Here is a 27,361-nt window from a genome sequence, read left to right on the forward strand (position 1 = left end):
GGATGCTAATGAGCTGCGCTCCCTGGGGAGGCCTCCTTTGTCACAGCAGGGCCGGACTACAAGGCCCAGAATACCTCGCCCTGCCCTGATCAATGAGGGCTTATTTAAATGATCTCTGAGGTCTTGGACCCAGGCCAATCAGCTGTCAGGGCTCATGATAAATCGCAATGCATTATTGATAATAATAATTACCGGGACATGCGCGTTCCGGCCGGAGGGGGGTAAATTTCCCAACTCCAGGAATTTGTGGCGGACCGAGCGCAGAGCCGCGGCGCTCCCGGCGTCCCGATGCCCGCGCAGCATGTCGAGGCGCAAGCAGGCGAAACCCCAGCACATCCACTCGGAGGAGGACCGGGGCGCGCCCGCGGCGGGGGAGCCGGGTGAGTGGTCGGGGTCCGGGGCGCGGGTCCGGGGCGCGGGGGCTCCGGGGGGGGCCCTGGCCCCCAGCCCGCGGCTCCGCGGGTTTTGCACATTTCCTCGCTTCCCTCCGGAGCGAGTTTCGCCCCCGGCTCGCTGCCCCCTCTCTCTGCAAAAGTTGAGCCTCGCTCCCTCGGCGCCCCTCGGCGCCCCCAAGCCGCTCTCCCCGTCCTCGCGCCCCCTCCTGATGGGCGGCACCCCCCGCACCAGCACCCCCACCTCCGCGGGAGCCGGGGTCCCCGCTCGCCCCCCGGCGCCGTCCCCCAAAGAAAGAGACCCCCGGGGCTCCCCACCCTCCGCCGCCCCGCGGGGGCCTTTGTAGGAGGCCGGAGGAGGGGCGCACCCCGCGAGGACCCCCTGGAGGAGGGCGATCTGTTGCACGCGCCCCTCCCAGGCCGAGTGGGGGAGGGGGCGCGACCTCTCCCCACCCCCAGGGCTGGGGGTGCCGGCCACCCGCGCGGCCGAGGCGGGCAGCCCCACGCTGCGCTTCCCTTTTTGCTTTTACAGTCTACCCCCCCCCATTTTTTTCTTTCTCTTTTTTTTGGGGGGGGTGGGATTCTCTTTTTTTTTTTCCCCCGGGCTACGCCGCCTGCCGATCTTCGCCCTAACCTTTCGGGGCCTGACCTCCAGCCATCTTTGATTTCCGACTTCCTAAAAATAACCGCGGCAAACCCGAGGGGCGCGCCCCCCCACCCCGGGACCCGGGGCGCCCCCGCCTCGCGGCCGCCCGCAGGTCCCCCCTGGGGGAGCAGCTCTGCCTTTGCGCCCCGGGGGCTGACCCGGCCCCGGCCCCCGCGGCCCCGACCCCCGGGCGAGGAGTTCGGGACCCCGGCGCGGCCGGGAGGTGGGGTGCGCACCCCTACTGGATCCTTTTATTTATTTTTTTCCTTTTTTTTTTCTTTTTTCGCCCGGGAGGTTTCGGACCCGGCCGGCTTCCCACTATCTCCGTCGCGGCCCGCCAAATTGTCGCCTGATAAATTTTGAGCGTCTGCGTGGGGGAGGGGACGCTTTAAGCCTGGCCCCCTCCCCGCCCGCTTTCTAATTCCCAGCGGCGCAGGGCTGCGCGTGGCCGCCCCGGGCGCTCCGAGTCGATGCCGACTCCCGGGGCACCCCCGAGGGAACGGCTGCAACTTCTTAGCGCCCGTGTACCTGTCCCCCCCCCACTTTTTTTTTTGGGGGGGAAGTGAAGGACTGCAATGTTTTATTCCAAATTTTGTGATTGTTGAGTGAATTCACCGCGTTCTTTTTTGCAAAGTTAACATTTTCCAAGGGCCAGTGAAAATACGAATACCGTCCTGGCTGGAGGGGGGCGGCTGTGAGTTTCCGGGGCGTCAGATGGTCACCGCGGGGCGCACGCGAGGCCCCCCGAGCCCGGAGGGTCTCTTTGTGCCTTCGTTAGGGGGGTGGGGGGGGCGAGCGTGGCCGGGCCCACTGGGAACAAAAGGGTTAACCCTTCGCCCGCCCGCTTCCTCCGGAGAGGAGGGGCGAGCTCCTAGCGCTGACCCCTCCCCTGGTCCTGCTCCGGCCTCCCCTTCCCCCCTCTTTTTTTGGGGAGGTGGGCGCGCGCTACTGGGGCTTTGCATCTTTGCGGATCCCGCGCTGGGAGGGAGCTTTGGGGATTCGCGCCGGCTGCAGGGGATTAACCTGGGCGGGGCTGGGATCCCGGGCGGCCTGGCGGTGCGCTCCCCGCGGTCCGGGAGTGGGGTTAGTGCGGGATCGCTCGCCGGGGTCGCGGCCGGCCTGCGCGCGGGCGCCCCCTGGAGGCCGGCGCCGCCGCTGCCCCCTGCGGAAGGCCCGGCCCCGGGACCCGCGCTCACCTGGGGAGTGGGGCGGGCTGGGGGCGCTTGCACCCGGCAGGGTGGGCGCCCCGGGGATTTCTTACCTGCGCCCACAGCATCTGGGGCCAAGCGTTCCTCGGTCCTAGAATCTATGTGCAGATCCCTGAGACACCGAAGGTAGCTCGTTCTCAAAGCAGTCCGGTGACCAGGTCTCCATTTCGGGTATTTACATTTTTTTTTTTTCAGCCTCTATGTTTCATGATGGGTATGATTTTTAAAGTTACCGTGGGACGGGGTTTATTTGGCCATAGCGTCCTTTTTTTTTTTTTTTTTTTTTTTTAGGGAGGAAAATGTAGTCGCCCAATAATTAGCAGATCAAAAAATCCGCAGGTGGTCGGAGAGGGGGCTAACTCTCCTTACAGGAAAATTAGCATTTCCTCAAAAGGGTTTCAAATGCCTTTTGTGCTAAACTGGATTACAACCGGCGACGATTAAGATTCCCAAGTTTCAAATAACCTCCTACCCCCTATTTTTTTTTCCCCCTAAAATGACTTACATGGGCATCATCTCAGTTCCCCAAGGAGAAAGTGTTGGCCTTCCACGCGCAAACACCTTTTATTCACTAAACACAAACTGCACTGTAAAACTAAGAACCTTACTGCACGCTCGGATGCCCAAGTCAAGATTCCATGATAGAGTCAGGGGGCTTCCTGGAGAGAAGGGCCCCGGGAACCATTTTGGGAGAGGGCTTTCCAAATCTAGTGCTATGGATCTCAGCTGAGTCACCTGGAGGCGCCCTGGATTTTTCTGAGTTTTGGGCTTTTCTTTACTATGATGGCAGTAGAACAGTCTAGATGATTCCATCCGGAGAAGGCCTGTGGTGTGTTGAGGACGTGGTCAGTAATTGATTTTGTTCAGAATAGCAAAATGTTATCAGCGTTAACTCTTGTCAGGATGGTGTTGGCGTTAATTGAAATTCTGTAGAAACAATAGCCTAGAATGTGCTAGGCCCTGACTGGGGACCTCCAGGCTTTATCTTGAATTCTCACGACCCAAATCGCAGCTCCTGGCTCTGATGCTTGGCCCCAAGCACCTCTGCCTGCTGGGGTTCGGCCTTGTGTTGCCCTAAGTCCAAGAAATTGTGCTCATTGGGGGTTTTGGGGCAACTGATTATGGGGTGCTATTTTTTTTCCTTGTCCCCAAAAGGGGGAAGCCATGTTTAATAGTTGAAGCTGGTTGGGGTTTATCAACATTCTAATTTTTTGGGGGGGGGTACAGGATATTGAAACAGAGGTGTTCTACCTCTGAGCTACACCTTAGAATATTTTATTTATTGTTACAATTTTTTTTGTACTGTGGATTGAACCTAGGGGCATACTACCTCCAAGCTGTACCTTCCCGGCCCTATTTTTTTTACTTTTTACTTTTTATTATTTTTGTAGTAGTAGGGATGGAACCCAGGAAACGTCTACTTTCAGGCTATACCCCCCCAGCCCTATTTTATTTTTTATTTGAAAATAGGGTCTCGCTAAGTTGCTGAGAGCCTCAGAGTTGCTGAGGCTGGCTTCGAAGCTGCAATTCTCCTGTCTCCGTGTTCCAAGTACTAGGATTTTATTTTTTATTTTTTTTGAAAGTTTTCCTAAGTTGATGAGAGTTTCACTACTTGCTGAGGCTGCCCTCAAACTTGTGATCCTCCTGTCTTAGCCTCCCAAGGACCGGGATTATAGACATGGGCCGGCAAGCCCAGTTTATTTTTTATTTTGAAACAGGGTCCCTTAAATTGCTGGGGTTGGCCTTCAATCTGCCATCCTCTAGTCTCAGCCTCCCAAGTACTGAGATTACAGGCTTGTGCCACCACACCCAGCTACACCCTTTTAATTTTCTAGATAATGCCTTTTTAAACTTAAATAAAAAACAATGTTTGCATTTGGTTGGTTCCTCTGTTGGGGAAAATGATGGAGAATTAAAACAGTTTTCTTCTTTAACCTATTGTACTTTTGATTATGTAAAAAAAACACAAAAGCTAGCCAGGCGTGGCGGCACACACTTGTAATCCCCGCCCTTGGGAGGCCGAGACAGGAGGATCGTGCAGGTTCGAAGCCAGCCTCCAGCCTCTCGCTGGCTTGAGACTCTGTTTCCAAATAAAATATAAAATAGGTCTGGGGCTGTAGCCCGGAGGTAGAAGGGTTCCATTCCCAGTACCATCTAAATAAATAAATAAATAAATAAATAAATAAATAAATAACACAAAACCTAAACATGTTTAAAAAGACTCAAAATCGAGACATCCACATTACCAAGTCACAACCACGCATTTCTTTTTCCAAGCCTGCGTTGGGCTTGGCTGGGGGGGGCTTCTACAGGAGAGGACAGTCGCCCCCCCACCCTCCTGGGGCTTCAGAGCCGCGGGGCACATTTCCAACTTTGATAGAGAGCTCACCACTTGGAGCTTCTTGGACATGAATCCAAGACTGGTGGAAAGTTTTTTGGGTTTGGGTGTTTTTTTTTTTTTAACTCTTAAGTGAAACTTAATTGCAGGTCTGATTTGCCATCTTCAAGTTGAGTTAAAGGCTTCATGCTTAAGTGTTAAAAATCCAACTGGTAAAAGGTCACTCCCTTTGCATTGGGGACATAATTTCCCTTTGTTTTTTGGCAAGAACCCCTCCCCGGGGTGGGGGAGGGCAGAGATATCCTGTGCCTTAGATAATCTGCTCTCCCGGTCATTCTTTTAATATAGGAACGAGAGGCAGATAAGGGCGAGTCATAATGCCATTATCAAGATAGAACTGGGGTTTTGATTTTGAAGCGTTTTAAGTGTCTCTAGAATGCGATGGGCCTCAAGCAGATTAACTCTCTTCCTATACAATAGTCAGTATTTTCTGTCCATTTGGCAGTGATTGAATCTAGGACCCCTGCTGGGTTTACAGCATTCTTCCAACTTATTGGATAACTAGATGAGAGATAACATTCCTAAAATCGGCCGTGGGGGTGGGGTGGAGGGATGGAAGGACTAGTTGCTGTGTAATCCCTCTGAACTTTGCTTTTTCTTTTCTTTTGGGTTAATTTAAGCAGACCCGGCGATTGTTCCTAACGGAGGCCTCTCTCACTCCTGGGCAAATACGGGTTCAATATTTGCTCGCAGTGTGGATGGCGGAGACGCTTTTTACCGCTCCGGCAAACAGACCCGCTGCAGTGTGCGGGCTGCGGTGGGCTGTTGCTTTTACAGCGAGGAGAGGGGGCTTGTGTATACAGCGCGGGCAGCTGGCTTTCAGGTTCTAAATCACCCCAGAGAGGTGGATCCTGGGCGCGGAGGCGCTTAACCTTTTTTGTGCCAGAGATCCCTTTTGACACAGTGTTGAAATTACGATAGATTGGGAAGGGGGGACATTGCTCTGAAGTATGGTTCTCAAATGTAAATATTTGTGGTACCGAGCTGGCCCTCCCTATCTGCAGGTTCTGCATCTGGGGATTCAGCTAACCAGGGATCAAAAAATGCTTAGACCAGCCCGGCGCGGGGCACGTGTGCCTGTGATCCCAGTGCTCGGGAGGGAGGCGGAGACAGGATCGCAGGTTCGCGGACAGCCTCAGCTACTTAGGCCCCTTGCAACTCAGTGAGACCCTGTTTCAAAATAAAGAATAAAAAAAGAGGTCAGGAGTATGCAGAAGGCCCAAGGATGGGCAAATTATATGCAAATACTATAATTTTTTGGGTGGGTAGCAGGGATTGAGAGGCATTCTACCTCTGAGGTATGCCCCCAGCCCAATTTTTTTCTTTATTTGGAAACGGGGTCTCGTAGGTTTCTGAGAGCCTCTATGTTGCAGGGGCTAGGGTTTTTTTTTTTTTTTTTTTTGCGGGTCTGGGGATGGAACCCAGGGGCATTTGACCTCCGAATTTTGCATTTTTGAAACTGGGTCTCACTGAGTTGCAGAGGGCCTCACTAAGTAGCTGAGGCTGTCCGCGAACCGGATCCTCCAGGTCTCAGCCTCCGGAATGCTGGGATGACAAGCGTGCGCTGCCACGCCCGGCCAGGGGCTAGTTTTTAACCCGTCTCAGTCTCCCAAATGCTGGGATTACTAGCGTGTGCCACTATGCCTGGCTCAATACTATATATATTTGTGTGTGTGTGTGTGTGTGTGTGTGTGTATTTTTTTTTTTTTTTGGGCGGGTCTGGGGATGGAACCCAGGGACGGACATTCAACCTCTGAGCTACACCCCCTGCCCTATTTTTTTTATTCTTTATTTTGATACAGGGCCTCACTAAATTATCTGAGGCTGTCTGTGAACTGCGAGCCTGACTCAGCCCCCAAAATGCTGGGATTACAAGCGTGCGCCACCACACCCGGCTTGATACTGTATTTTTTATAGAGTTTTTTAAATTTTCCTTCTTGGGGACTGGAGATTGAACCCAGTGGCCTTCTACTTCTCATCTACACCCCGGCCCTTTTTGAGACAGTCTCTGTAGTTGATGAGTCTCACTACTTGCTAAAACTGTCCTCGAACCCATGATCTTCCTGTCCCTGTGTTCCAAGTCTTGGGATCACAGGCTTGTGCCACCATGCCCGCCTCTGCCCATGTGCTTTCTAGTACAATAAATAACAAGATCTAGCGTCCTGTCAACTCATCAGTATTTTTTCTCTTCTTTCTTGGCTTTGGGGATGGAAGCCAGGGGCATTCTACTTCTGAGCTACACCCCCAGCCTTATTTTTTATTCTTTATTTTCAAAACAGAGTCTCACTGAGTTGTGGAGGGCCTCACTAAATTGCTCAGGCTGGCCTCAAACCTCCCATCCTCCGATCTCAGCCTCCCAAAATACTGGGATGACAAAGTTGCACCACCACGCCCGCAGCCACCAGCGTTTTTCAAGTCCCCACAACGCCGTGTGGAATATTTGTAATTTCTCTTCGTGACTAAGTGAGTCACAGGTTGTGCTGATAACACTTTGGTGTGCTCTTCACATGGCGCACGGAAAGGTGTTGCCTTTTAAGTCTTCTTGAGAAGATACTGTGATTTTTTTTTTTTTTTTCATAATCTTGATCTTCTCTTTCTGGACTAAGGCTTGAACTCGGCCATTCTACCTCTGGATAGAGCCTTGGCCCTATTTTATTTTGAAACAGGCTCTCGTGCCTGTAATCCAAGTACTTTTGAGGCTGAGATAGGAGGATCACAGACAGGTTCTCGGCCAGCCCCGGCTATTCAGTGAGGCCCTCCACAACTTAGACCCTGTTTCTGGGCTGGGTGTGGTAGGCGGAGACAGGAGGATGGCGCAGGTTCGAAGCCAGCCGCGCTGGCTTAAGAGACCCTGTTTCAAAAAAAAAAAAAATAGGTCTGGGAGTGTAGCCTGGAGGTAGAAAGGTTTCCAGGAACCCCAGTACCACTAAAAAAAAAAAATAAATAAAAAAATAAAATGAAGGCAAGAAAAAGAAAAGGTTCTCTCCAGAGTTAAAGACCTGACTAAATTTGTAAGGTTGGCCTCTAACCTACCATTCTCCTGTCTCGGCCTCTCAAGTATTGGGCTTATAGCCCTGTGCCACCTTGTCCAGTTCTTAATCTTAATTTTATGGATTCTGGTTTAAGAGTGCCCGCTTGGGCCAGGGTTGGTGGAACATTTGGGAGGCTTAGTCCGAAAGATCTCAGGTTCCAAGCCAAGCCAGCCTTAGCAACTTAGTGAGATCCTGTATCCAAGTAAAAAAAAAAAAAAGAAACGGGCGGGGAGCTTGGAGGTAAAATACCCTTGGGTTCAATACCCGGCGCTACTACCAAAAAAAAAAAAAATAAGTTTGCTTTAGGAAGGAGTTGGAGTGTGGTTTAGGGAGAGACTTCACGTTTAGCAAATGCAATTCCCTGGGCTCAGCCCCCCAACTCCACCCTCCTTTCCACAAACCCCCCTGCTTTAGAACATATATTCAGTGAGGCAATGACAGGATATTGCTCCGAAAAGTATAAATCTTTTTAGGGGGGAGGGAAGGGCAAAACATATTAATGAGACAATGGTTTGTGAACCTCTAAAGAAAATAGATAAGCCGGGCGCCTGGCGTGGTGGCGCACGCTGGCAATCCCAGCATTTGGGAGGCTGGGGTGGGAGGATCTCAGTTTGAGGACAATCTCAGCTACTACTTAGTGAGACCCTTTGGAATTCAGTGAGACCCTGTTTCAAAATAAAGGATAAAAAATAGGGCTGGGGTAGTAGCTCTCCCAGAGGTAGGATGCCCCTGGGTTCTATCCCCTGTACTGCAGGAGAAAAAGTGAAAAAATAAAAAACATAGATAGAATATAATCATGATGTGATAACTGAAATTTCATGGAGTAGAAAAATTAGGGGAAAAAACACTAAAAGCCTCTACAGGGTTGAAATGGAAAGAATTTGACAAATGGTTCCTGGAAGAAACAAATACAGCTTATAGCCTGGGTGTGGCGGTGCACGCCCATGATCCCAGACATTTCTTTGAAGCCAGGCTGGGCAATTTAGTAAGACCTGTCTAAAAATGAAAAAAAAAAAAAAAAAAAAAAAGACTGGGAAAATACGTAGCTCAGTGTCTGTAGAGTGCCCTGGGTTCTGCGAGAGAGAATTACAAATTAGCCTCTCATCTTAATATTCCTAAATCTTATTTCTGTATCTGGAAACCAGGCATGGTGATGGACGCTGTAATCCCCATACTTGGGAGGCTGAGTCTGGAGGATAGAAGGCTCTCAGCAAATCATGAGACTCTCATCAACTTAACAAGACCTGTTTCAAAATAAAAATAAAATAGGGCTGGAGGTGTAGCTCAGAGGTAGAATGCCCCTGGGTTCAATCCCCAGTGCCACAAAAAAGAAGAAAAAAAGGGGAAAAAAAAACTCCTGGGGTTTAATCCCCAGTACCCAAAAAGAAAGAATCGGAAATGTTGATTTTGTTCTTGTATGGGGTGGGGGGCTGTTGCTTTGGCTGTCTCAAAAAGAATGGAGTTGCCAGGCGTGGTGGCACAGGCTTGTATAATCCCCGCACTTGGGAGGCTGGGACGGGAGGATCAGAGGTTCACGGCCAGCCTCGGCGACTTAGTGAGGCTCTCTGCAACTCAGTGAGACCCTGTGTAGCTAGGGGGTAGAAGGCCCCCCCTGGGTTCCATCTCCAGTAACAGAGGGAGAGGGAGAGGGAGGGACAACAGCTTTGCAGATACCCGGTAGCTGGGATGGGCAAAGAGATGGGCGGCTCCACTCAAGTGGCTTGAGTGCTTTCTGCTTTCCAGGCGCCAGCTCATCTGCGGGAAGCCTTGGTACAAAAGTGTATACAGTTGAGAGTTTTCTCTTCAGCCCCAGGTTCCCGATTCCATCCCCAGGAGGTGTATTTCAGCCAGTTTCTCTTCTCATGCTTTCCCTGTATATATTTCTGTCTTTATCTGTGCACCCAAATAGAAACTCATCTACATTCTGTGTCCCACCCCCACCCCCGCCGCCCTTTTGTGTGTGGTGCTGGGGATTGAACCCAAAGGCATTCTTTTTAATTAATTTATTTTTTATTTTATTTTTTATTTTTGGTGGTACTGGGGTTCCTGGAAACCCTTCTACTTCCCGGGTTACACTCCTAGACCTATTTTTATACTTTTTTTTTTTTTTTGAAACAGGGTCTCTTAAGCCAGCGATCCTCCTGTCTCCGCCTCCCAAGCGGGGATTACAAGCGTGCGCCACCACGCCCGGCTCTTTTTTATTTTTTAATTTAATCTTTAAAATTTTGCGTATCTGGGGATAGAACTCAGGGGCATTTGACCTAGCTACACCCCTTGCCTTAATTATTTATTTATTTATTTATTTATTTATTTATTTATTTATTTTTGGTGCTGGGTTTCCTGCCACCTCTGGGCTATACTCCCAGACCTATTTTAGATTTTTTAATCTAAAATAGATTAAAGGCTATAGATTGAGGCTGGCTTCGAACCTGCACGATCCTCCTGTCCCCACCTCACCAAGCGCTGGGATTACAAGCCTGCGCCACCACGCCTGGCTTTATTCTTTATTTTGAAACAGGATCTCACTAAGTTGTGGAGGGCCTCGCTGAGAGGCTGAGGCTGTACTTGAAACTGATTCTCTGGTCTCAGCCTCCAGAATGCTAGGTTTGCAAGCGTGCGCCACCACACCCAGCTAATTTTTAATTTTTATTTATTTATTTGTTTATTTATTTATTGTGGTACTGGAAGTGGAACTCAGGGGCATTCTACCTCTGAGCTACACCCCCAGCCCTATTTTTCATTCTTTATTTTGAAACAGAGTCTCACTAAGTTGCAAAGGGCCTCACTAAGTAGCTGCGGCTGGCAGCAAACCGTGATCCTCCTGTGTCAGCCTCCCAAATACTGGGATTACAAGTGCATCGCCATGCTCGGCTTTATTTTATTTTATTTTTTAAATTTTGAAATGGAGTCTCACTAAGTTGCTGAGGGCCATAGCCTTATTTATTGAACTAGAAACTTAACCCGCGGCCCAGGGTGCATCCATTTGCATTGTTAATACGAGAAATTCTTCCTGAAATACGTTTGTACAGGAAGTAATGTGTGTGTGTGTGTGTGTGTGTGTGTGTGTGAGAGAGAGAGAGAGAGAGAGACAGACAGACAGACAGACAGACAGACAGACACTGGGGGTAGAACCCAGAGGCTTTCTACCTCCAGGGTATCCTCTCAGGCCTATTTATGTTTTATTTGGAAACAGGGTCTCGCTGAGAGCCTTACTAAGTAGCTGAGGCTGGCTTCGAACCTGTGCGATCCTCCTGTCTCAGCCTCCCAAGTGCTGGGATTCCAAGCCCAAGCCACCCTGTAATGAAGATGTTCCTGCATCGGGGCCTGAAGAAGCTGTATCCATTTATATAGCACTTAACCTGTAGGAGTTATTTCCCCCAAAGAGAAACTTTTAGAGACATTTTGGATATATAATTGTCAAAGTGGCTTTTCTAGAAATATTATGCTGCTTAACCCCTAACAAGGAGTACTGCATTTGAACTCCAGAAGCTGGGCACGGCAGGGCGCATACCGGCCATCCAGGACTTGGGAGGCTGAGACAGGAAGATTGCAGGTTCAAGGGTAGCTTCAGCAACCTAGCAAGGCCCCCGGCAACCTAGTGAGAACCTTTTCTAAATAAATAAATAAGGCTGGGGGTGTAGCTTGGAGGTAGAATTCACCTGGGTTCAATCCCCAGGGCCACACCAAAAAAAAGTGGTATGGACAGTGTCTGGTCTTCCCCCTCCCCCACTCATGTATACATTCTAAACACAGGTGTCTTTTTTTTGGGGGGGAGGGTTGGTACTGGGGTTGGAATCCAGAGGCTTTTCTACCTCCGGGCTACACTCCCAGACCTACTTTATACTTTATTTGGAAACAGGGTCTCACTAAGTAGCTGAGGCTGGCTTCGAACCTGTGCGATCCTCCTGTCTCAGCCTCCCAAGCGCTGGGATTACAAGCGTGCGCCCCCCTCCGGCTCTCAGGTGTCACTTTTAAACAAAACAAGTCATGGTGGCTATGTAACGTGTTTCCTCTAATTTCTTTAGCGTATAGAACTGACCTCTTTATTTTTGCCCTATGAGCAGATCAAAGTTTACCTTTTTTTTTTTTTAATGTTGAAACGGGGGAGGGTGGTCTCAGTTGCTGAGGCTGACTGGAATTCTGCAGTCCTCTTTTCTCAGCCTCATAATGACTGGAATTACAAGCATGCGCCACCATGCCCAGCCATTTCTGCCTCCCCCCAGAAACAATCATGTGTGCACACACACAGACATACGCCCACACTTGATACGTGGATCCTGGTATGCTTGTGCAAATATGTGTATTGTTTCTGGGTCTGAGATGTGTGTAGGCCTTATCCAGAGCCCTAGGCTCCAGTGACTTGTAAGGGGCAAGCCTACTTGGTAGGAGAGCAGGACCCCATGGCACTAGGGACACAACCCAGGTCTACCTAGTTCTACCGCCAAGCTACACTCCCAGCCCTATTTTTATTCTTTTTTTTGAAACAGGGTCTCAGTAGGTTGATGAGTCTCACTACTTGCTGAGGCTCACCTCAAACCTGCAATATCCCTGCCTCCATCTCCCCAGTACTGGGATTACAGGCTTGTGCCGCATGCCTGGCTAAAGAGCCTCTACAATAAGGTTGGGCATGCCTGTAATCTCAGCCTGAGATGGAGGATGCATGGTTCAAAGTCAGCTTTGGCAACTTAGTGAGACCTTGTTTCAAAATAAAAAGAGCTGGGAGTAGAGCTTGAAGACAGAGATCCTGTGTGTTCAATCTATAATAGCCACACACACACACACACACACACACACACACACACACACACACACCCGCATATGGCCACGTGCGCAGGTGTTGGGATCAGAACACAATTCAACTCGCAGTCTGAGTAGTGCCTTCGTTCAGCCCTTTGATGGTTTTTTTTTTGCGTGGTACTAGGGATGGACCCAGGGTATTCGACCTCTGAGCTACACCCCCAGTCCTGTTTTTATTTCTTTATTTGAAACAGGGTCTCACTGAGTTGCAGAGGGCCTCGCTAAGTAGCTGAGGCTGTCCGCAAACCGCGATCCTCCAGGTCTCAGCCTCCCGAGTGCTGGGATTACAAGCGTGCGTCACCACGCCTGGCCTGATGTTTCCTGTGACACACCCTCCTACCCCTAGAACTCAGGGTCTTAATTGCGGGTTGATTTTCCCAAGATCCCGCCCCAGGCCTTTTTCTGGGCCAAGTTCTTAGCGTATTCTCTTCTGTTGCAGGTGTCCCAATGAACCACCCCGAAAATGGAGACGAGGCCAACGGGGAGAAGCCTGCCGGGAAGCGGCTACGCCGGGAGGAGACTCACGTCTGTGAGAAGTGCTGTGCCGAGTTCTTCAGCCTCTCCGAGTTCTTGGAACATAAGAAAAATTGCACTAAAACTCCACCTGTCCTCATCATGAATGACGGCGAGGGGCCCATGCCTCCGGAGGACTTCTCCCGGGCCGTGCTGAGCCGGCAGACCCCCAGCCCGAGCGGTAAGGATGTCCGCAGGGAGAGCAGCGGCAGCTCTGGCGACGTGAAGGAGAAGCTGGCCACCGAATCTGTCGTGTACTTGAAGACGGAGGCTGCCCCGCCGCCCACACCCCAGGACATGAGCTATTTGACCAAAGGCAGCACCAATGTCACCCTGCAGGCGCTCCGGGGCACCAAGGTGGCCGTGAACCAGCGCAGCACGGATGCGCCTCCAGCCCCCTTGCCCGGCGCCAGCAGCCTCCCGTGGGTCCTGGAACAGATCCTGTGCCTGCAGCAGCAGCAGCTTCAGCAGATCCAGCTCACGGAGCAGATCCGCGTCCAGGTGAACATGTGGGCGGCGCACGCCCTGCACCCCGGCGTGGCGGGGGCCGACGCCCTGAAGACCCTCGGCGGCCACGTGTCCCAGCAGGTGTCCGCCGCGGTGGCTCTGCTCAGCCAGAAAGCCGGCGGCCAAGGCCTGGCTCTGGACGCTTTGAAACAAGCCAAGCTACCTCATGCCAACCTCCCGGCCGCGGCCGGCGCGCTGTCCCCGGGGCTGACGCCCTTCGCCCTCAAGCCCGACGGGACGCGCGTCCTCCCCAATGTCGTGTCTCGCCTGCCGGGCACTTTGCTACCTCAGGCCCCGGGCTCTGTGCTCTTCCAGGGCCCCTTCTCCAGCGTGGCGCTGGACCCATCCAAGAAAGGGAAGGGGAAGCCACCGAACGTGACCCCGGTGGATGCCAGGCCCAAAGACGAGGCGGCCAGCCACAAGCATAAGTGTAAGTACTGTAGCAAGGTTTTTGGGACCGATAGCTCTTTGCAGATTCACCTCCGCTCCCACACCGGAGAGAGACCCTTCGTGTGCTCTGTCTGTGGCCACCGCTTCACCACCAAGGGGAACCTCAAGGTGCACTTTCACCGGCACCCCCAGGTGAAGGCCAACCCCCAGCTGTTTGCCGAGTTCCAGGACAAAATGGCGGCAGGCAACGGCGGGCCCTATGCACTCTCTGCCCCTGGCCCTATAGATGAATCGAGTCTCTCTTTAGACAGCAAACCCGTCCTGGTAACAGGGACCCCTCCCGTAGGGCTTCATCAGAATCTCTCTTCGGGGACTGTCCCCAAGGACCTCGTAGGTGGCCCACTGCCCGGCAACCTGCAGCCCAGGCCTCCTCCAGAAATCGAGGGGGGGCCCGCACTCCCTGGGGTGGGGCCAAGCCATAATTCCTTGAGGGTTGGTGGCTTCCAGGGCAGCAGGACCCCCGAGCCCGGGTCAGAGACCCTGAAATTGCAGCAGCTAGTAGAGAACATCGATAAGGCCACCACCGACCCCAACGAGTGTCTCATTTGCCACCGCGTCCTGAGCTGCCAGGGCTCCCTGAGGATGCACTACCGCACGCACACCGGGGAGAGGCCTTTCCAGTGCAAGGTCTGCGGCCGGGCCTTCTCCACCAAGGGCAACCTGAAGACGCACCTCGGGGTTCACCGCACCAGCACGTCGGTCAAGACGCAGCATTCGTGTCCCATCTGCCAGAAGAAGTTCACCAACGCCGTCCTCCTGCAGCAGCACATCCGGATGCACATGGGCGGCCAGATCCCCAACACGCCCCTGCCCGACAGCCCCTGCGACCTCGCGGGCCCTGAGCCCGCGCTGGCCGCGGAGAACGGCAGCGTCACCGCCACCTCCTGTCACGACGACGTCATTGAAAGCCTCGAGGAGGTCAGCTCCCAGGAGGCCCCCGGCGGCTCCTGCAGGGTCCCCGCGCCTCTCCCTGGCACCGACGTGGCGTCTCCCACGCTGGGGTTCCCGGTGATGGCTTCCTCAGACACCCCCGGCAAAGTGGGTCCCGCCCCTGCGGCCTTGCAGCAGCAGAGCAGCCGAGAAAACGGCTCGGTGGAGAGCGACGGCCTCACCAATGACTCGGCCTCGCTCCTGGGGGACCCGGAGTATCAGAGCCGAAGCCCCGACGCCATGGACGCCATGTGCTTCCAGCCCGTGTCCCCTGCCAATAGCCAAGCAGAAAGCGGGAAATCCAGGTCTCCCGAGGCGGAGGCCAAAGCGGAGAGCGCCGGCCACGGCCGCCCCCAGATGGAAGGTGATACAGCTTTGGATTTAACTTATGTCCATTTTGGGCTCAAAGTCATCTAAAAGAAACCTGGGTTGAACTTTGCAGACCAGTATGATGTGAAGCAGTTGGTCAAACTAGCTTTCCTTTGCTTCTGGGTTCGAGGGACGTCGTAGCCACCTCCGTCCCAGCCAGGGACCTGCTTTTTATTCCTGATGCAAATTAAGTGTGGACAGCAGGATTTTTTCTGTTGTTGTTGTTGATTTTTGTCTTTGACCCCGTGGGGACAGATGGGTAACTTTTAAGTAAATCCTAATAGTAGTGTGCTTGGGGAAGTGGGCATTGCTTTTTATCCACAGAAATAAACCTTAGTTACTCGATTCTGAGGTTCCATGCCCTGATGGAATGTATTATTCAAATGACCCGTGTTGGGGGAAGACTAACCCATTTTAGACAAATGTGTATCGATTGTGGGGCTTGTGTTGATGTCACTGATGGTAAGATAGACTCAAAGAATTCGGGTGTGGTGGCACACTCCTGTAATCCCAGTGCTTAGGAGGCTGAGGCAGGAGGATTGCAAGTTTTGAGGCCAGTCTCAGTAACATAGACTCAGCAACCCAGTGAGACCCCGTTTTTTTTTTTGTTGTTGTTGTTGTTTTTTTTTCAGTACTGGGGATGGTACCCAGGGGCATCCTACCTCCGAGCTACCCCCCTCCCCCGCCCTATTCTTTATTCTTTATTTTGAAACGGTCTCGCTGAGTTGGAGAGGGCCTCACTAGGTAGCTGAGGCTGTCCACGGTTTGCAGGCAGCCTTAGCTACTTAGTGAGGCCCTCTGCAACTCAGTGAGACCTGGTTTCAAAATAAAAAGAAAAAAATAGGGCAGGGGGTGTAGCTTGGAGGTCAAATGCCCCTGGGTTCCATCCCCAGACCCACAAAAATAAATAAATAAATAAATAAATAAATAAATAAATAAAAAGCCTGTTTTGGTGGTACATGTTTGTAATCCTAGTATTAGGGAGGTTGAGACAGGAAGATCCCAGGTTTGTGGCCAGCCTCACAACATAGTGAGGCCTGTAATTTAGTGAGAGCCTGTTTCAAAATAAGCAAAATAGGGCTGGGGGTACAGTTTAGAGGTAGAATGCCCCCAGCACTAACAAAATAAGACTGGGGTTTTATCTCAGGTAGCTGCCCCCGACTTCAATCCCCAGTATTACAATAAACAAATAAATAGTCAAAGATAGTGTCTGGACATAGTTGAAAAAGGCAGAGAGTGGTACTAGAGATTGCATTCTACCTCCAAGCTACACCCCAGCCCTTTTTATTTTTTGTTTTTGAAACAAGCCCTGGATAAGTTCCTGAGAGTCTTTAGAAGTTGCCGGGTCTGGTCTCGAACCTGCGATCCTCCGGTCTCAGCCTCCCAAATACTGGGATTACAAGCACGTTCCACATCCAGGTAAAGGGAACTTAAATACAGAAATATAAACTCGAGTTACCTATGTTCCTGTGCGGCCCTTACCTTCGTACAAACCAGAACGGTCTTCATTTGTGCAGATAAGCAACCCCAGGGGCAGCTGCCGTAAGCTACCCCTCCCTGCTTAGCGGGTGCTTTCTTTGGTTTTGGGAGACTGAGTCGATGTCGGAGGTTAAAGGCTTGGAATTTTTTTTTTCTCTCTCACATACTAGGTCGGAGCAATCTCCCATTGACGTTTATTCGAACTCAGCCCACCTACGTCAAAGTTGAAGTTCCCACCACATTTGCAGGACCCTCCGCTCTGTCCCCAGGCACGACGCCTGCGCCCTTGCTAGCGGCCCAGCCACGCAGACAGAGCAGGCAGCACGGCTGTGCGCGGTGCGGGAAGAACTTCTCCTCCGCCAGCGCCCTTCAGATACACGAGCGCACGCACACGGGAGAGAAGCCCTTTGTGTGCGGTATCTGTGCCCGCGCCTTCACCACCAAAGGCAACCTCAAGGTGCGCGGCTGTGCGGGGAGGGGCTGGCCGTCAAGTGTGCGTCTGGTACTGGGAATTGGACCCAGGGGCATTCTGCCTCCGGGCTATATACTCCCAGGCCTATTTATTTATTTACTTATTTTTGCGGGTCTGGGGATGGAACACAGGGGCATTTGACCTCCGAGCCACATCCCCTGCCCTATTTTTATTCTTTATTTTGAAACAGGGTCTTACTAGGTTGCTGTGGGCCCTCTCATCAGAGCTGGGTGGGGCACACATTATTTGTCATCCCAAGACTTGGGAAGCTGAGACAGGAGGATCCTAGTTATTTATTTACTTATTTTTGTAGTACTGGGGATGGGACCCAGGGGCATTCTACCTCCAACCCCCCCCCCTTTTTTTTTTTTTTGTATTGGTGGTGGAACCCAGAAGCTTTATACCTCTGGGCTATACCCCCAGACCTATTTTTATATATTTTTTTGGAAACAGGGTCTCACTAAGTTGCTGAGAGCCTCACTCAGTAGCTGAGGCTGGCTTCGAACCTGCGCGATCCTCCTGTCTCAGCCTCCCAAGCGCGGGGATGACAAGCGTGCGCCACCACGCCCGGTTCCTGTTTTTTCTTTATTTCGAAACAGGGTCTCACTGAGTTGCAAAGGGTCTCACTAAGTAGCTGAGGCTGGCTGCAAACCTCGATCCTCCTGTCCCGGCCTCTCAAATGCTGGGAATTACAAGCGTGTGCCGCCATGCCCGGCCATGAAACCTAACTTCTAAATACGGGTGCGTGTTAAGGCCACTGTGTGGGTGGATCTGAAACCATAGGTAGCAAGCAAATCTGTTTGCTCAAACCTCTGTCCTGGTCCCCAGGTCCACTACATGACGCATGGGTCGAACAGTAACTCTGCCCGGCGTGGGAGGAAGCTGGCCATTGAGAACACCATGACGCTGCTGGGGACGGATGGAAAGAGAGTGGCGGAGATGTTCCCCAAGGAAATCCCGGCCCCTGCGGTGAGCGTGGACCCTGTGGCCTGGAGCCAGTACACCAGCATGCTCAACGGCGGCCTGGCCATGAAGACCAATGAGATCTCTGTGATCCAGAGCGGCGGCATCCCCACCCTCCCCGTGTCCCTGGGGGCCAGCTCCGTCGTGAGCAGCGCCACTGTCTCCAAGATGGACAGCTCTCAGTCGGGCATCAGCACCGGGGACGTGGAGAAGCCGGGCGTGGCCGAGAGTGTGGGCAAACACCAGTTCCCTCACTTCCTGGAAGAAAACAAGATCGCGGTCAGCTAAGCTTCAGGGGGATGGGGATGGGCAGGGAAGGCGGACCCGAAGGAAACCTAGAATCTGCGTCTTTGGTTTTCTTAAAGAACCCGTTCTCCCGCGTTCTTCCTTCCTTACTGATATGCAACGGATGTTTACGGTTGAACGTTGAGCAGTCCTACAATCACGGTTGTTGTTATGCTGCTGTGCCAAAAAAAAAAAAAAAAAAAGGAAAAGCAAAAGCAAAAAAAAAAAAAAAAGAAATTGATACCAAAAACAGACTAGAATCTTTTTTTTTTTTTTTTTTAATTTTTAATTTTGGAAAGAAGCGGGTTTTGCAAAGTAGCTTTTGTTACTTGCGACAAACTATATACATGGAGGTTTGTACAAGCTGTTTCCAAAGATGGTTGCCTAATTCAAGTCCGCAACAGTGGAGATTTTTTTCTGAATCACAAAGGAAAAGACTTAGCCTCGCGAGGGGGAGGGCGCTGTGTGTTTCCATGGTAACCGGATGCGGGTGAATGGACCCGGTCTGCCATCTACCTAGGGAACCTGTTGTACTTGCCCTCCTCAATCCTATAGCTGTCTTTTATTTTGGTTTTGAATGTACTTTAAAGGGAAACGATAACAGAAAACTGAGGTCGGAGGATTAACAAAACTCCTTTGACCTCCCGCGGGCTGACTTCAGTCCCTCAGGAGCCAATGTGTGTTGCTGCTTATTTACGGTTCGGTTGAGAGTGCCGATGGCCCCCTACCCTGGCAGATGCCCCTCTTCCCTGACACCTGAAGAGGGGCTCTCGGGAGACCTCCTGTGGTTTTCCAGTGCCTACTTCAGGGAAGAACCGCAATTACGTTCTTGAGAAGAAATTCCGCAGAAGGTCGGGGCCTCCTCCTGCAGGTTCACACGCTAAGTTTCGTTTTTACTGTCCTTGGTGCGACTTAATACCAGGTGATAATGAAGATTCCCTCCCCCTTCCCCGACTATGAAGACTATGCCGTTGGGAACAGGCGAGTCCTGGGATTTGAAAGCTTTAATTTATCTACCTCATTTATTTTTTACTTTTTTAGCCATAGTCTCTATTTTCCTATTTTATGACCGTCGAAGTATTCCCCGGGCCTCGTCTTAAACCTCAGAGTTTATTCGTGGGAACAGCTGGACAGTCAAGATACCTGTGATTTTTTTTTTTTAAGTCCCCCTTTGTACATGTAATTAATACAGAGGAAGTAATGGGTTTACAGAGAAAAGACGGACGGCCCCAGCTTCTGGGCCGAGAATCCTTTCCCACGATGGCCAAGACCCTTACTGAATCATGGATTAGGGCTGTTATTACCCCCACAGTTTTCTCTTAGTTATTGCACCTGACTTTAGGATCCAGGAAAAAAAAAAATGTTTTTGCCAAGTTGTGCCTTTTCCTTCTGGAATTGTGAGCCAACACGATGCTAGTACCTGTTTACACTGTGAAGTGGGTGTGTGACGGAGACCACGCCAGCGTCTTCTCACCCGGGGCTCACGACGCCTTTGAATGTGTGAGCTATGCAGAAACCCTGTAGGACCTGCTGATGCTGTCTGTCGGAAATAAATACTGAATGTCTTCTCCCACCAGGTGTGGCTTGTTGATCCTTTGGGCTCTAAACCCCAGACTCTTGGCGGATTTCAGTAACCTCAAGGCTTGAGTTCAAAGATGTGCAGGGTGGGTCATTCTGCCCACCCTCTGTGCGGAGGGGAGGGAGCTGGGTCAAAATGTGCATCAAAGGATAAATCTGTCACTACACCTGTTCACTTAACAAAAGGAGATGTCTAGGGGTGGCCTGAGCAGTTTTTTTTTTTTTTTTCTTCCCTCCAGTGAGAAAGTCCAGAGCAGGGTGGCGCACGCTTGTCATCCCCGCGCTTGGGAGGCGGAGACAGGAGGATCACGCAGGTTCGAAGCCAGCCTCAGCTACTTAGTGAGGCTCTCAGCAACCTAGTGAGACCCTGTTTCCAAATAAAATATAAAATAGGTCTGGGAGTATAGCCCGGAGGTAGAAAGCCTCTGGGTTCCACCCCTAGTACCACCAAAAAGTCTGGGGGTGTAGCCCGGAGGTAGAAGGCCCCTGGGTTCCATTTTCAGTACCACAAAGAAACAAAATCCCCACCAGTACAATTTTTTTTTTTTTTTTTTTTTTTTGCGGGTCTGGGGATGGAACTCAGGGGCATTTTACCTCCGAGCTACACCCCCTGCCCTATTTTTTATTCTTTATTTTGAAACCGGGTCTCACTGAGTTGCAAAGGGCCTCACTAAGTAGCTGAGGCTGGCCGCGAACTGTGATCTTGTCTCAGCCTCCCAAGTACTGGGATTAGAATCGTGCACTGCCACAGTCAGCAGTTTTGAGGCCAGCCGTGGCCTCTTCATGAGAGACTCTAACCCAGCAAGCAACCTGGCAAGACCCTGTTTAAAAGGGGGGGGGCATTGAGTTCAGTCCCTAGTATCACAAAAATTACTATTAAAAAATAGAAAGGAAGCCAGGCGTGGTGACACATCCTTGTAATCTAGGGCTGGGGTGTAGCTCGGAGGTCAAATACCCCTGGGTTCCATCCCCACAACCTCAAGGAAAATTAAAAAGGAAGCCAGGCATGGTGCACGCTTGTAATCCCAGTACCTGAGAGGCAGAGGGTCGTGCTTTGTCACCAGCCACAGCTACTTAGTGAGACCCTCTGAAACGCAGTGAGAGCCCATTTCAAAACAGTGAATAAATAAAAAGCCGGGCGTGGTGGCACACTCTTGTGATCCCAGCATTCAGGAGGATCGCGGTTCAGACAGCCTCAGCTACTTAGGCCCTCTGCAACTCAGTGAGACCCTGTTTCAAAGAATAAAGAATAAAGCTGGGCGCGGTGGCGCACGCTTGTAATCCCAGCATTGGGGAGGTTGAGACAGGAGGATCGCGGTTCCTGGCCAGCCTCAGCTACTTAGTGAGGCCCTCCGCAACTCAGTGAGACCTTGTTTCAAAATAAAATAAAAAACAGGGCAGGGGGTGTAGCTTGGAGGTCAAATGCCCCTGGGTTCCATGCCCAGACCCGCAAAATAAATATAAGTAAATAAATGAATATAAAAGTCAAGCTGGGGGTGTAGCTTGGAGGTAGAATGCTCCTGGGTTCCATCCCTAGTACCACAAAAAATAAAGGGCTGGGCGTGTAGTTCAGAGGTAGAGTAAGATGCTGCTTTTGATCCCCAGGACCACAAAAACAACAGAAATGAGATTTCCCAAATTGCAGGCAATTAGAAATGTTGAAATAGATCCAAAACTTAGTCACTGGATCCAACAGGGCAAATAATCAGATATGTCGCACTTGAAAAAAAATCCATCCACATATATATTTCTTTTTCTTTTTTTTTTTTTTGTGGTACTGGGGTTTCTGGAAGCCCTTCTACCTCCGGGCTACACTCCCAGACCCATTTTTATATATATTTTTTTAATTTTGGAAACGGGGTCTCTTAAGCCCGAGAGACTGGCCTCGAACCAGCGCGATCCTCCTGTCTCTGCCTCCCAAGCGCGGGGATTACAAGGGTGTGCCACCACGCTCAGCTGATCCATATTTCTATGAACAAGAATCATCTGCATTATTACCTAGTTTCTGCAATTTATATAGTAGCAAATTATCTCAAAGATACCAAAAAGCACAGGCTACCTTGCAAGGGATGGTCCACTGGTGCTCAGCCACCCTGCAAGATGTTTGTGTGTGTGTGTGTGTATTAACGCACACACTCGCTCACACTTGGGATTGAACCCAGGGCTATTCTGTCTCTGAAATATACCCCAGCTCTATATTTTTATTTGAAAACAATGCCTCGCTAAATTGCTGAGGCTTGGCCTCGAACCTGTGATCCTCCTGTCTCAGCCTTCCAAGTACTAGGACTACAGGTGTATACCACCATGCCTGGCTTATATTTATTGAAATAAATATAAATAAATAATTAAAAATAAATAATTATATTTATTGAAAGGGCTTTGCTTTGCCACTCCATAAAAGAGATTGTCTGAGCTGGGCGTGGGTGGGGGCAGAGACTGGAGGATCAAAGTTCATGGCCAGCCTCAGCTACTTAGCAAGGCCCTTTGCAACTCAGTGAGACCCTGTTTCAAAAAATAAAAAGATTAAAAGCCGGGCGTGGTGGCGCACACTTGTAATCCCAGCATTTTGGGAGGCTGAGACAGGAGGATTGCACAGGTTTGAAGCCAGCCTCGGCTATTTAGTGAGGCTCTCAGCAACTTGGTGAGACCCTGTTTCCAAATAAAATATAAAATAGGTCTGGGATTATAGCCCGGAGGTAGAAAGCCCCTGGGTTCCACCCCCAGTACCACCAAAATAAATAAATAAATAATAAAAAGATTAAGCTGGACGTTGTGTTGCACGCTTGTAATCCCCACGCTTGGGAGACTGAGACAGGAGGATCGCGCAGGTTCGAGGCCAGCTTCATCTGGCTTAAGAGACCCTGTTTCCAAATAAAATAAAAAATAGGTCTGGGAGTATAGCCCAGAGGTGGAAGGCCCCTGAATTCCATCCCCAGTACCACCAAAAATAAATAAATAGACAGGAGGATCGCACAGGTTCGAAGCTAGCTGTGCTGGCTTAAGAGACCCTGTTTCCAAATAAAAATATTAAAAAAAAAAAAAGGTCTGGGAGTGTAGCCCGGAGGTAGAAGGGTTTCCAGGAACCCCAGTACCACCAAATAAAGTAAATAGCTAAAAAAAAAAAATAGGGCTTGGGGTATATAGCTAGGAGGTACAATGCCCCTGGGTTCCATCCTCATTACCGCAAAAAAAAAAAAAAAAAAAAAAAAAAAAAAGTCTTTTCTTAACTGTCTCCTAAAACCAGTACCTGAAACTTTCATTTTTGTGTGTGTGGTAGTATGGATTAAGCCCAGGAGCATTCTACCTCTAAGCTGTACCCCGAGCCCCATTTTATTTTTTTATTTGGGAACAGGGCCTCACTAAATTGCTGAGGTTGGTGGCAAACCTGCAATCTCCTGTCTCAGTCTCTGAAATCTGAGATTACAGGCACGTGCCACCATGCCTGGCTGCCTGCAACTTTCTAAGGGAAAAATGAAGATTACCGAAAGGAACGAGGCGTGGTGGTGTACACTTATAATCCCAGTACTTGGGAGGCAGAGTCAGAAGGATCCTAGGTTCAAAGCCAGCCTCTGCAAATTAGTGAGGCTCTTAGCAACCTAGTAAGACCCTATTTCCAAAAAAAAGAAGAAGAAAAAAAAAAAAGGAGCTGGGCGTGGTGACTCAGTACTTGGGCGTGGTGACTGCATTCGGGAGGCTGAGGCGGGAAGATCTGGGCTCGCGGACAGCCTCAGCTACTTAGTGAGGCTCTTTGCAATTCAGTGAGACCCTGTTTCAAAATAAATTTTAAAAAAAGTTAGGGCTGGGGATGTGGCTCGGAGGTAGAATGCCCCTGGGTTCCATTCCCAGTATTGGAGAAAACACACACACACACACACACACACACACACACACACACACACACACACACACATTGGTCTGGGGTATGGATTGGAGGTAGAATGCCTCTAGGTTCAGTTCCCAGTACCAAAATAAATAGATAAATAAATAAAATAGGACTGGGGGGGTGTAGGTCAGAGGTAGAAAGCCCATGAGTCCAATCCCCACTACCACAAAATAAATAAATACATAAATAATAAAACACTTAGTAGAGACAATGTCTACCACATGGTTAATCTTCACCAAAATTTAGCTATTTACAATTCCTAGCCAGATATGTTGCCACATGCCTGTAATTCCAGTACTTGGGAGGTTGAGACAGGAGGATTGCCTGCTCAAGGCCAGCCTCAACCACTTAGCAAGACCTGTAGTCTAAATAAAAAGTAGCCGGGCGTGGTGGCGCACACTTGTAATCCCAGCATTTGGGAGGCTGAGACAGGAGGATCGTGGTTTGAGGACAGCCTCAGGTACTTAGGCCCTTTGCAACTCAGTGAGACCTTATTTCAAAATAAAAAAATTAAAAAAAAAATACGGCTGGGGGGTGTAGCTCCGATGTAGAATGCCCCTGGGTTCCATCCCCAGTATTGCAAAAAAAGGAAGGAAGAGGAAAAGTAACTTGTCCACTCTTGTGGACACCTGTGAGGCCTGTATTTACTGTTATTCCTGACTTACAGCTGAAGAGGCTGAGGCTGGGAAGAGTTCATAACCTCTGAAGTGCTCTAGGTGAAAGCGATGTAGGACCCCAGATGAGGGAGTGACTCTGCCTGTTTTAGAAAGCTGGGACCGCACAGGCCTGTAACCCCAGTCCTTAGGAGGCCGAGACAGGAGGAACGCAGGTTCAAGGCCAGTCTCTGCAAGTTAGGGAAACTCTCAGCAACCTAGTGAGACCTTCTTTTAAACAAATAATAAAAGGGGCTGGGGGTGTAGCTCGGAGGTAGAATTCCCCTGGGTCCAATTCCTAGTGCTACAGGAAAAAGAAAAAGTGGGGTACAGTGCACTGAGGGTGGCCATAGGTACCCCGAGGGAGCGCTGATGTGTTTGATCAGGATTGGCTGATGGCCAGAAGTGTCAGCACAACATCGGCTCTCACTGGAGGCCATTTCTCCTGCTTCCCCGGGGTAGGAAAGGCCAGGCCTCGAGCTCAGCCAGCTCCCTGCAGACCTGTTGATTTGTACGGGCTACTCTGGGTTCCCGGTTCCGTGCCTGAGCAGTTGGTGCAGTCAGCGTGGAACCCCACGCAAGTTTAAGATAAAAGCACCGGCTCACCACCCGTGGTGGCGCACGCCTGTCATCCCCGTGCTCGGGAGGCTGAGACTGGAGGATCGCAGGTTGGAGCACAGCCTCAGCAAGTAATGAGACTCTCATCAACCTAGCGAGATACTGTTTCAAAATAAAAATATAAAAATAGGATTGGGAGTGTAGCTCCGAGGTAGAATGCCTCTGGGTTCAATCCCCAGTACCACAAAATACATACATACATACATACATACATACCACAGTACCACAAAATACATACATACATACATACATACATACATACCACAGTACCACAAAATACATACATACATACATACATACCACAGTACCACAAAATACATACATACATACATACATACATACCACACACAAGTTGGGTGTGGTGGCGCACGCTTGTAATCCCAGCATCTCAGAAGAATCGCAGGGGCCACTGGCGCACCTGGCGAAGGCCGGGACACCCCATGCCCTCCGAGGCTGCGCAGGGCTGACCGCTGGCTGGCTGGCTCAGACCTCGGCCGGGAGCATCCTTCTAGACGTACATGGGAGAGACAGGAAGCGGGTCTGGCCCTCGAGAATACCACTTTCCCCTCCATAGGTACGACTTCGGAGGGCCTGTCCTCTCTCCAGGAGCCTCTCGGGGACCCACAAGCCACGATGGTGGGTTGGGATTTCCTAACTCCTCTGGCATTTGTCCAGCGCCCCCCACGTGAAGATACTGGGTGGCCCCACCCAGGATAGTTACTTGGAAGTAACCATGTTAGAAGGCTTCCACACCCAACAGGAAATAGAATTAGATGTAACTACTTCAAGGTTTGCTTTTGTTGCAGATTACTTTGTTACGTTTTTAGCTTTTTTTTTTTTTTTTTTTTGGCAGTGCTGGGGATGGAACACAGGGGCATTCTACCTCCGAGTTACACCGACCCCCAGCCCTATTTTTGATTCTTTATTATTATTATTATTATTAGGTGGTACTGGGGTTCCTGGAAGCCCTTCTACCTCCGGGCCACACTCCCAGACCTATTTTATATTTTGCGCCATCTTGAGCCACCGCCCCATCCTGGTCTAGCCGAGCGGGCCGACGGTCTCTTACGCCAGCGCGGCTGGCTTCGAACCTGCGCGATCCCCCTGTCTCCGCCTCCCAAGCGCGGGGATTACAAGCGTGCGCCACCACGCCCGGCTTGATTCTTTATTTTGAAACAGGGCCTCACTGAGTTGCAAAGGGCCTCCTGTCTCAGCCTTCCAAATGCTGGGATTACAAGCGTGGGCTACCACGCCCGGCTCCTGTTTTATTTTTATATTTACTTATTTTTATGTGTATGTGGTACCTGGGATTGAACCCTGGGACATTCTAATTCTACCCCCAAACCATACCTTCAGCCTTTTTTTTTTTTTTTCTAACAAGGTGTCACTAGGTTGATGAGAATCTCACTAACTTGCAGAGGCTGTCCCTGAACCTGCAATCCTCCTGTCTCAGTCTTTGTTTGCTACCATGCCTGGTTATTTTTTATTTTGAAATCGAATCTGAGCCGGGCGTGGTGGCGCACACTTGTCATCCCCGCCCTTGGGAGGCGGAGACAGGAGGATCGCGCAGGTTCGAAGCCAGCCTCAGCTACTTAGTGAGGCTCTCGGCAACTTAGTGAGACCCTGTTTCCAAATAAAGTACAAAATAGGTCTGGGAGTATAGCCCGGAGGTAGAAAAGCCCCTGGGCTCCACCCTCAGTACCAGAAAACAAAAACAAAACCCTTAGAAATGGCTAAGTTGCTAAGGGCCTTGGTGGACTGCTGAGGCTGGCCTGGGGTCGGCCGGGGTTACAGGCTTGCTGGCTGACTTTTCACCTCCTCCTCACTACTTTTTTTCAGTTTTTCTATTTACAAAACTCGATCAGGCCTGTGGGAAGCTCGTGGGTGGCGGACAGCCGGGGCAGGGGCCAGGTGTGTGTGATTGTGACTCGGCCGTGGCACGGCGTGGGGCAGGTGTGTGACCACGAGGGTGCTGGGGGGCCGGGGGGCCCGGAGGCAGGTGCGCGCGTGAGCCGCTCGCTCGCAGGTGGAGCCAGGTGTGGCGCGGGGCTGGGGGGCTCGCGGGGGCGGGGCGGGGCGGGGCCGGGCCGGCGGGCGCGCGCCGGGGGCGGGGCGGGGCGGGGGCGCGCGGGGCGGGGGCGCGCGGGGCGGGGGCGCGCGGGGCCGGGCGGGGGGCTGCGGCGGGCCC

The 27,361-nt window shown here is 50.9% G+C and overlaps 1 protein-coding gene across 1 annotated transcript; it reads left to right on the forward strand.

The window, feature by feature from the left end:
- Positions 1–301: 301 nt before the first annotated feature.
- Positions 302–18,444, forward strand: SALL4 (spalt like transcription factor 4; the record flags this gene model as incomplete). Its single annotated transcript, XM_080716488.1, has 7 exons — positions 302–380; positions 536–816; positions 1,048–1,261; positions 1,973–2,275; positions 12,913–15,237; positions 16,892–17,178; positions 18,022–18,444. The coding sequence occupies 7 exons, from the start codon at positions 302–304 to the stop codon at positions 18,442–18,444; spliced, it is 3,912 nt and encodes a 1,303-aa protein (XP_080572614.1).
- Between the last annotated feature and the right edge of the window lie 8,917 nt (positions 18,445–27,361).

Source organism: Muscardinus avellanarius, assembly GCF_963383645.1.
Source record: "Muscardinus avellanarius genome assembly, chromosome: 19".
NCBI classification, from domain to species: domain Eukaryota; kingdom Metazoa; phylum Chordata; class Mammalia; order Rodentia; family Gliridae; genus Muscardinus; species Muscardinus avellanarius.